Below are 11,059 nucleotides of genomic sequence, written 5' to 3'. Positions count from 1 at the left end.
GAGAATGGGGAGGGCACCACCCAAACCGCAGTTTAGCCACCCCTGCTCTAAACTCTTCAGCTACAGTTAGGTCCAGGAGAGGATTTGTGATTGGGACAAGAATAACCACCCCTGCTCTTTGAAAGGGGAAGCATAGAGGACTAGGGACATAAATAGCAGAGCTGAGACTTTAAGTGAACCTTTTTCATCCAAGAAGCCCAGCACACCTAGCAACGTGCGAAAGCAGAACAGCCGATCTCCACATAAACAGTTCCTGGCCCTGGGACCTTTACTTGAAGGAAGACTGGAGATAATAAGAGGGTGACTTGTTTAGGTCATATTCCTACCTACTTAAAAACTTGACTTCTACGAGATGTGCCTTTCCAGCTGCCGCTAAGGAGTGGCTGGGATTTGTCTCAGCCTGCATCCAGGATAAAAGTTTTACTCATTTTCCCAGCACTAGTTCAGGTGCATAGTATTACCAGTCTACAGTCACTGTATCTAGTAGTGACGCTTATGCTGAATATAACAATGTTCTACAGGTAAAAGGGGCTAATCTTGACCAACTTTTTGTGAAACCATGCTTACGGGACTGATGCTCATGCTTAAATTATCTGAAGTGTATTGAAGTTCTTTTGTTTTTTGAAGTCCTGAAGTTAAATTTTGTAAAACTGCAAAGGTTAAAAGATCAGTGTGGAACTATTTACTGGTCTCTAGAGCTGGCTATGATACCATGCCATATTGTTGCAGTGTTAGCACTCAAGGGTATTATGTAACCATGAAAGACGCTAAGGAGTTGCAATGAAAGTTTAATGAATAAGAGAAACATCAGAAAACTAAAACACAATTGAAGGCTACAGAGGAGCAGAGAACTCTGTTTAGTTAAGCCACAGGGCACAGTGAAGCTCATTATTCTAGGCACTGAAAGTCTTTGTACAGTGTAGCTAGTCAATGCAAAGATGAAATCCCAGCCTGGGAGCTATGTATTTGTTTTACTCTCCCCCACCTCATCCCCTTTTTCAAGGTATATGACTCATTGTAGACAGTGAACAATAAGATCAGTCGGCATACTGACTACATATTCCATGTATAAAATCCCTCATCCGGTCAGAATTGTGCCATTAAAGACAGATGAATAAGGATGAAGAGATCAAAAGTTAAACACATAGTTTAGAGAGTTATTGCTTTATAGCTAAAAAGTTATGACTTCTCTTCAGCCCATGTTCAGGAAATGTTGTACGAGAGATTTTTGAAGGAAGTAAAATTAATTTTCCTCCTCAGCACTGCACCAGAGTTAAAGTTGTCTCTGCCAAGCCAAAATGTATTTAACAGGGAGGTTCACTGAATTAGCCACTCAGCACTCAAAATAACTGACAACGGGGCACCAAGAAATAAGACTCAGAACTCTACAATTAGAGCTTACTTTTAATAGAAGGAAAAGTAGATGTGCATAATCTTTTGGGATGCAACAACTTGATTGTTCGCCTAATTCTCAGGTTCTGAATTCCCCCACACAGCAATTTATAGACACAATGTCCTTCCTGAAAAGAAGTTCCTGGAACATTACAATCCTTTCAAGAGCAATACAATGCCAATAGCCTTAAAGTGGTCCTACATTCTCACAGAAGATGAAAAAAATAAAGCAAAGGTATTACAAACATTAGATACCTGGTTTTGAAATACTTCCAGCTGCATTGGTGAAACAACTTTAATAAAACAGGAAGTACGGTGGAATCTGACTTAATAAATAATATTTCCCTATGATGGAGAGAAGTGAAGTTTAAATTTTTTTTTTGCTGACCAAAGAAAGTGCTCAATTCACAAAAAGGGATACATCAAAACCAAACATGCAACGGTTGTTTTTAAAACCTTTACTGCAACATAACATTGAAGTAAACAGTAATTAGATAGCTATCCTTTTTCCCCCAAAAAGAAAAGACGTAAACAGGAAAATAAGTTTGCCTGTAGTATACAACTTCCCAGATCATGTTAGAAGGGAGTTTAATTCAATGATCAACAAATTTTAACATAACAGTAATGAGTTTTCATTTGAAGGCATTCTTCTTTTAAATCCAGCATTTAACATGAAATCATGGGCTTCTTGCACTAAATTTAATACATCTGAAGCAGCAAAATAACCACCTATATTTTGGCATGTAGGTTTACAGTTGCTCAATTGTTTTAGATTTCACAAAGCCATTATCCAGTGTTGCCATGAAATACAGATTGTAGATTCTAGGTAGCAAAAGCTATTTTCCAATACCAATGTTAAGTAAAAAGAAACATGAAGCAGGGCATTACACTAAGTTTCTGGAACTAGTACAGTAAAAGTGAAACCCTAGAAAAAAAGGTAACCTACAGTGTACAGAAGGAACTAAATACCTGCAGAAGCTGATTTTTGGTTGTATAGTATTTTACACTGTGTGATTTGCTGCATCTGCCACTTTAAAGCAGACATGCTTTATTTATTCTTACTTCGTTTCCTATGTTTTCTTCTCCCTCCCCCCATGCCATACACCAAGTATTGTGGATATGAGCCCAAATACCCCCAAACAATCCAGTGAACAAAGTTAGTGTAATGCACTGGTGTGAAGCGTGAGATAAAAAAAGTCTCTCCCTTTCAATCTTCATCGAAGTTCTGTTGTAGAAGAAAATTGGCAGCCAAGTTTTCATTCTTCTCGCAAGCAAAATATGCTTGTATCACAAGTCCTTCAGGAAATCCTAATGCCTTTAACTAAAGAAGAGACATGTATTTAGAAACCACTACATTTAAGTATATTAAAGCTCCTGGAATGTTTACTACATTAGGATTTCACCATTTAAGCCATTTGTTCAAATAAACATTGTGACCACAGTTAGGCTTCTCTTCCTATCCCTTATTTACTAGAGATTTTTTATTTGGTTTCTTGTGGTAAGATCAAATTAAGTTCTCATTTAAAATGTGGCTATGTCAGTCTGACTGAGTATATTAAGACACATCTCTGCTTTCACTGCTGTAATAAGTTATAAAACAGGCACCAGGAAATAGCATCTGAATGTTGCACTGCTGTAGCTAAAATTCATTCAACACAAAGCACATTTTAAATATGAATAGTATGATAGTTCGGTGCCTTTAGTAACAAGTATAGATTGTAGCAAACAGGGTCTAGTGTGCAATGACACTGGGGAACCTGACTATAGCAAAAAGAGTGTTTGATTTTAACTGAGCGAGCAGGCAAGTGCAATTGCTGCTGTGAAGACCATTAACCTCTGACCATTTGATTAGGTTTGGGTGGATAAAAGTGAGTGCTGGATTTATCCACTTTACACTTCTGCTTGTGTCTTCATTTTAGCTAACTACATGTCAGTCAGGTTAAGGAATTTGTATTTTCTGTCACAAGATTTTCTTAAAAGCCTCAGAGCAACCTGCACATATTCTAAATTAATACAAAACCAACGCTTAGTCTGAGACACTGGGTGCTCTTAACTAGGAGAGGATATCAATCCCTAATTAACTCTAGAGACTTATCATGGTGCACCTCTAGGGAGCGTGCAGGGGTGACACCACATAAGGCATTGGAGCTCTGCAGTGTGCTGAGCATCTGCTAGGAAAAGATGTTACACTCTATGAGGTTTTGAAGCTGTTTTAGAGTTAATCCTTTACTGCATAAAAATGAATTTAGAAGAGAAAACAGCAGGTTGAGGCGACCCTAGATAGAGACAGGAGTCTTATTGTGCAGGCTGCATGAGGAAAATGAGCTATTTTCGTGCATACCAATTTTCCTTCACCAACCCTGCCTGACCTACCCCACCTTTCTTATGGTTATTCCAAAAGCTGCTGCAGAATCAGGGAGCTCCATTGGAAGAATTCAAAATTTCAATGAAATATACAAACATTTCCACAATTTTAGGGGGAATTATTAGGGCTGTCAATCGCAGTTAACTCACATGATTGATTAAAAAAATTAATTACGATTAATCACAATGTTAAACAGAATACCAATTGAAATTTATTAAATATTTTAGGATGTTTTTCTTCATTTTTAAATATATCGATTTCAATTACAACACAGAATACCAAGTGTACAATGCTCACTTTATATTATTTTTTATTAAAAATATTTGCTCTGTAAAAATGATAAACAAAAGATAGTATTTTTCAATTCACCTCATATAAGTACAGTAGTGCAATCTCTATCATTTAAGGGCAACTTACAAATGTAGGGTATTTTTGTTAAACAAAACAATGAAACAATGCACTTAAACAAAACAATGGAAAACTTTAGAGTCTACAAGTCCACTCAATCGTACTTCTCGTTCAGCCAATCGCTCAGAGAAAGTTTGTTTACATTTGCAGAAGATAACGCTGCCCACTTCTTAATTACATCACCTGAAAGTGAGAACAGGCGTTTGCATGCCACTTTTGTAGCTGGCATTGCAAGGTATTTACGTGCCAGATATGCTAAATATTCGTATGCTCCTTTGTGCTTCTGCCACCATTCCAGAGGACATGCTGCCATGCTGATGACGCTCATTAAAAAAATGTTAATTACATTTGTGACTGAACTCCTTAGGTGAGAATTGTAGGTCTCCTGCTCGGTTTTACCCACATTCTGACATATATTTCATGTTATTGCAGTCTCAAATGACGACTCAACACATTGTTTTAAGAACACTTTCACTGCAAATTTGACAAAATGCAAAGAAGATAGCAATATGAAATTTCTAAAAAGAGCTACAACGCTCAACTCAAAATTTAAGAATCTGAAGTGTCTTCCCAAATCTGAGAGGGATGAGGCATGGAGCATGCTTTCAGAAGTCTTAAAAAAGCAACACTGATGTAGAAACAACAGAAGCCAAACCGTCAAAAAAGAAAATTAGCTTTCTGCTAGTGGCATCTGACTCAGATGATGAAAATGGAATGCGCCGGTCTGCACTGCTTTGGATCGTTATCGAGCAGATATTCCTCTGGAATAGTGGTTGAAGCATCAAGAGACATATGAATCTTTAGCACACCTGGCATGTAAATATTTTGCGACATTTGCTACAACAGTGCCATGCAAACGCCTGTTCTCACTATCAAGTGACATTGTAAACCTGTAAACAAGAAGTGGGCAGCATTATCTTCTGCAAATGTAAACAAACTTGTTTGTCTGAGTGATTGGCTGAACAAGGACTTGTAGGCTCTAAAGTTTTACGTTGTTTTATATTTGAATGTGGGTTTTTATTGTACATAATTCTACATTTGTAAAAAGAAAAGAAATGGCCCACCTGATGATCACTTTAGATAAGCTATTACCAGCAGGACAGTGGGGTGGGAGGAGGTATTGGTTCATATTCTCTGTGTATATATAAAGTCTGCTGCAGTTTCCACGATATGCATCTGATGAAGTGAGCTGTAGCTCACGAAAGCTTATGCTCTAATAAATTGGTTAGTCTCTAAGGTGCCACAAGTACTCCTTTTCTTTTTGCGAATACAGACTAACACGGCTGTTACTCTGAAACCTACATTTGTAAGTTCAACTTTCATGATAAAGAGATTGCACTACAGTATTTGTAGTAGGTGAACTGAAAAATACTATTTCTTTTGTTTTTACAGTGTAAATATTTGTAATAAAAAATAAATATAAAGTGAACACCTGTACACTTTGCATTCGGTGTTGTAATTGAAATCAATACACCTGAAAATGTAGAAAACATCCAAAAATATTTAAATAAATGGTATTCTATTAATTTTTTTAATCGTCTGACAGCCCTAGGAATTATTCCTTTACAACTATTTATAGAAAAAAACCTGGGTTTTAAAAGAACTGCATGGAAGCATTACACATACAAATCCAGATTTAGATACTTAACTACTTCCTTAGTGTTGGTATGTAGAGGTAAAAATCATCATGCATTTTACTGGATTGGAGCATTCAAGTGTAACTACTTCAAAATTCCACAGCTACGCTTCCAGTTAGCAAAATAATGCAGCCTCAGTCTATTCTACAAATTGTCGTCCCAACTGTTCAAGTTTCATTTGGTTCCAAATTACTGCATGTGTATGTGTGTCACCTTTATTGAGCAGCAAATGGAATTTAATGCATTCACTGCATTAGGTTTCCAGGGCTTGCAGATCTGCAAGTTTATATAGATGTTTACTAGTATTTTTAGCAACCTACAGAGCAAAAACTCAAACAGTGACTTTCATCTACTTCCTATGAAAGTTCAGAGCCAGTCTGAATAGTTTAGGAATCAATTTTAAAGGTACAAAAGCACTCCCTCTGCACATTACTAAAACCACTATTACACTTCTGGCATTGGTATCTGAAGCTTTCGCAAAAAAGAACAGCTACTCACCTTCTTGTAACTGTTGTTCTTTGAGATGTGTTGCTCATCTCCATTCCAATTAGGTGGGTGCGTGCCGCAAACACAGCTGTCAAAGTTTTTTCCCCTAGCAGCACCCGTCGGGTTGGCTGTGGAGCCCCCTGGAGAGGCGCCTCCATAGCGCTCCACATATAACCTGCCAACCTGGCGCCTCCTCAGTTCCTTCTTGATGGCTACTCTGACAGAGAGGAAGGCAGGTGGGTTTGGAATGGAGATAAGCAACACATCTCGTAGAACAACAGTTACAAGAAGGTGAGTAACCATTCTTTCTTCAAGTGATTGCTCATATCAATTCTAATTAGGTTACTCCCAAGCCTGACCTAGGTGGTGGGGTAGGAGTCATGGAATTGCTGATTGGAACACTGCTCTGCCGAATGCTGCTTCATCTCTAGCATGCTGGACGATGGCGTAATGAGAGGTGAACATATGCACCGAGGACCAAGTCGCTGCCCGGCAGATTTCTTGGATTGGGACTTGGGCCAGGAAAGCCACTGATGAGGCCTGTGCCCTTGTAGAGTGTGCTGTAACTGCTGGAGCTAGGATTTTGGCTAACTCGTACATGCTGATGCCACCGCTATGAAAGCTGGTTCGACTTTCTGAATGGTTTAGTGGAAGACCGTGTAAGGTGGGTCAGAGGTGAGGGCCTTCAACTCAGACACCCTTCATACTGAGGTAATGGCGACCAGAAAAGCTACCTTGTACGACAGATAGAGGAAGGAGCAAGTCGCCACCAGTTCAAACAGGGGCCCCATTAGATTGGAGAGGACCAAGTTCAGGTTCCACCCAAGAACTGGCTGTCTAATCTGGGGATGGAGGTGTTCCCTGTTTGTTGATGTAAAACACGGTAGCGATGTTGGTCTGTCCTCATTGCCATGCACTGGCCTTGCAGCCAGGCCCAAAAAGTTCGGCATGCTAGGCGTACCACCCTGAGCTCCTTGATGTTGATATGAAGGGAGAGCTCGTCCAGAGACCATAGGCCCTGCGTTTGTAGATCTCCCAAATGCGCACCCCAACCCAGAGTCAATGCATCCGTTACCAGGGACAAGGAGGGCTGTGGAAGGGGACTCCTTTGCACACCGTCTGAGGGTCAAGCCACCACTGGAAGGACTTGAGTATGTGCTCTGGTACCATCACTACTAATTCCAGGTTCTCGTGTCCCAGGCGATAGGCTGACGCAAGCCACGCTTGCAGAAGTCTGAGCCTCAGCCTGGCATGCCGGACCACGACCATGTGGCCAAGGAGATGTAGTCAACCCCTAACAGTAGTGGTCGGGAATTGCCTGAGGCCTGGAATGATGTTTTACATGGCTTGGAATTATGTCTCCTGCAGAAATGCTCTTGCCTGCACTGAGTCCACCACTGCCCCGATGAACTCTATTCTCTGGGTCAGAGACAAGGTTGACTTGTTCACATTAAGGAGGAGGCCCAGTCTCTCGAGAGTGGATCTGATGAACCGGACCCGAGATTCCACCTGCTCTCTGGTGCGCCCCCTGAGCAGCCAGCCGTTGATGTAGGGGTATACCAGCACCTGTCTCTTGTGAAGAAAGGCTGCTACGATGGACATGCACTTGGAGAAAACTCAGGGGGCTGTCCAGAGACCGAATGGAAGGACCTTGAACTGAAAGTGTTTGTGGTCGACCACAAACTTTAGAAATCGCCTGTGCGTGAAGCAAATGGTTATGTGAAAGTACACGTCTTTCATGTTGAGGGTGGCGTATCAGTCTCCCGGATCCAGGGAAGGGGTAATCATGCTCAGGGAGACCATACTGAACTTTAACTTCACCGTGAATTCGTTGAGTCCTCACAGGTCTAGAATGGATCACACCCCCCCACCCTTGCCTTGGGGATTAGGACTCTGAGAAGTGTTAGGACTCAGAGTGGTGTCTTGTCCCTGGTGGCGCCGAGGGGCGGAGCATTGCAGGCTTTCTGCGGGATGCTATCACACGCTGTGGCATTGGGGGCTTGGTGCGAAGGGCCGGGGACTGCGGTGCCATCATGTCTATGAGGTCTCTCGTGGACTCAAATGTGTCTGGGGTGGAAGGCAGTTGTACCTTCTCCACTACCTGACATAGGGAGTACAATTGCACCGGACTCAACGACGCCCCTTGCGGGACTGAAGTCTACAGTGCTGGCTCCGAAGTTTTCGGCACTGGGGGCTCCTCCCTGGGAAACGCCCCACTGGCCGGTTCCAAGGGGTTCAGTCCCGAAGTCAGGGAACCACTCCTCCCTTGATTCCGGTGCAGCTTCTGACCCAGAGAATGGGACCAGTGCCAAGTCATCTCCGATGGTTTCCGCACCGGAGAGCAGCGACGCTGCAGGTCTCTTCCAGAGCCCTTCCGCAGAGTCATCTCCGCTGCTGCCGGGATGCTACGCACCGATGCACTCAGTGCCGGGTCCTGCCGCGCCGATGCTGGTTGCGGTCTAAGAGCTGCCTCCATGAGGAGCTGCGTCAGTCTGAAGTCCCGCTCCTTCTTCGTTCTCAGGTGAAACCCTTTGCAAATCCTGCGCGTATCCACCTGATGTGTTTTTCCCAGACACGTCGAGCAAGCGTCATGGGGGTTGCCCGTTGGCATACGCTTGTTGCAGGACTTGCAGGGTTTGAATCCTGGGACTTAGGCATGCCCTGAGTCCCCAAGGAGAGTGCAGTCGGGTTGAAGGAGAACCCCCACTCCCGACAGCGAACTATTAACACTACACTAATAAATGAACAAACTAAGGAAAACAAACACTAAGTAAACAGAACTAGGGAAACGTAGAGAGCTTGCTGAGCAAGACGCCACAGTTCCAAAGACCGTCACTGGCAGTAAGAAGGAACAGAGGCGGCGCCGGGTCGGCAGGGTCTGTATAGAGCGCTATGGAGGCGCCGCTCCACAGCCGACCTGACGGGTACTGCTAGGGGAAAAAACTTTCAGATGACTGTGCACATGGCATGCGCACACCTAATTGGAATAGATATGAGCAATCACTCGAAGAAGAACTTTTGTTTTACCCTCTTCCTAAATAGAGCTCTATACTCACTCAGTTATGTATGTACACAGTGGACCTTTGGCCACTTCAAATCGCAGTGCTGTGATTGCAATTGCATGGCCTTTTACGAGCTTCTCTTCTAAAAAGGCAAGTTCCAGAAGAGGTTGGGAAGCAATGGCCTATCAGCAAAGACATGATTTCCAGCAGGCCAAGACTATAACAGACTGCAAATCGGACACTGGAAAATTAAGATGATTCATAGCAGTAAGGTATCAACTTCACATACAGCTTTAGTGCATGTTTTAACCTGCACAATGTCTAATCTTGGGAGAAAAAAAGATAGCAAGAGCATGTAAAGTATTTTAAACCCAAAAAAGGCAGCTTACCCTCTCTATAGCTTCTTTCTCCTGAGGTGTTACTTGAATGTAGTTCATCTGACCACTTCCAGCTTCTGCTACTCCTCCACTCCCACCACCGCCACCTCCTCCTTGGCCACCAGACTCTTGAACTGGCTCATTTAACATCTGAATAAAATGCTCCTGATGTTGGCTGATTTGCTGTGGTGCATGGGAGAACAAAAGGAAGCAATACACTGAAATAAAGCATGTTCAGTCCTGCAAACAGGCAACTTTAAAAGTGGTCTAGAGAAATATTTTGGAAGCCTGGTTAATTTTGAGAATAATGCTTGGCAGGTTCTGACTGAGAAGAGAAGCTGTTATGGTTACCATAGTCAAGTTGCAGCTCTCTCTTTACTCCCTTACACACTCTGCACCCCATGTAAAGGAAATAAGCTGTCATGCATTCTGTGCAGGAACTAAGGCGGTTTCTCCATTATTCTCACTGGCCAAAAAGACAGCTACTGAGGAAGGTTAGCTTGTCACAGGTATTACTAAAGGAATACCTACCTTCTATTGCTAACATTTGATCGTAATTCAGTTGAGTCTCAATAGCTCCCCTTTTCGGAAAAAAGCTTCTGACTTCTTCCTTCCCAACCCACTCACCATACTTATAATTTGAGAGATGGTACTTCTAAAGAAAATGAAAACTAGGAGAATTTACAAGCGTATCTTAAGGATTTAAGGACAGTGACTCAGCATATTGAGCTGCATTAGTCAGAGCATTGCCAGCAGATCAAGGGAAGTGATTATTCCCCTCTATTTGGCACTGGTAAGGACACATCTGGAGTATTGCATCCAGTTTTGAAAGGATGGGGACAAACTGGAGAGAGTCCAGCGGAGAGCAACAAAAATGATCAGGGGGCTGGGGCACATGACTTATAAGGAGAGGCTAAGGGCTTGTTTAGTCTGCAGAAGAGAAGAGTGAGGGGGGATTTGATAGCAGCCTTCAACTACCTGAAGGGGGGGTTCCAAAGAGGATGGAGCTCGGCTGTTCCCAGTGGTGGGAAATGACAGAACAAGGAGTAATGGTCTCAAGTTGCAGTGGGGGAGGTCTAGGCTGGATATTAGGAAACACTATTTCACTAGGAGGGTGGTGAAGCACTGGAATGGGTTACCTAGGGAGATGGTGGAATCTCCATCCTTAGAAGTTTTTACGGCCTGGCTTGACAAAGCCCTGGCTGGGATTATTTAGTTGGTGCTGGTCCTGCTTTGAGCAGGGGGTTGGAGTAGACGACCTCCTGAGGTCTCTTCCAACCCTAATCTTCTAGGATTCTATGAACTCTTCGACAGTATCTAGTACTTCAGTTTGTGGCCAAATTGGGTGAGGTGCAGAAAGAAAGCGTCCATTCCAGTACTTTCCAGTCATGA

At 42.7% G+C, this 11,059-nt stretch overlaps 1 protein-coding gene across 2 annotated transcripts in view; it reads right to left on the bottom strand.

The window, feature by feature from the left end:
* Positions 1–1,386: 1,386 nt before the first annotated feature.
* Positions 1,387–11,059, bottom strand: part of RAD23B (RAD23 nucleotide excision repair protein B) — a 54,650-nt gene continuing 44,977 nt past the window's right edge. Inside the window, exons 9-10 of one of the 2 annotated variants that reach the window (XM_073346003.2) lie at positions 9,680–9,869; positions 1,387–2,713 (exon numbers count right to left, since the gene is read on the bottom strand). In XM_073346003.2, coding sequence (XP_073202104.2) covers positions 2,600–2,713; positions 9,680–9,869 — 304 coding nt within the window. In that variant the 3' untranslated portion in view covers positions 1,387–2,599. The remainder of the gene's footprint in view (positions 2,714–9,679; positions 9,870–11,059) is intronic. The other variant, XM_073346004.2, reaches the window with a different exon arrangement.

Source organism: Lepidochelys kempii, chromosome 5 (assembly GCF_965140285.1).
Source record: "Lepidochelys kempii isolate rLepKem1 chromosome 5, rLepKem1.hap1, whole genome shotgun sequence".
Lineage (NCBI taxonomy): Eukaryota > Metazoa > Chordata > Testudines > Cheloniidae > Lepidochelys > Lepidochelys kempii.
The sequence above is the reverse complement of the archived record's forward strand: the minus strand, read 5'-3'. Positions and strand labels throughout refer to the sequence as shown.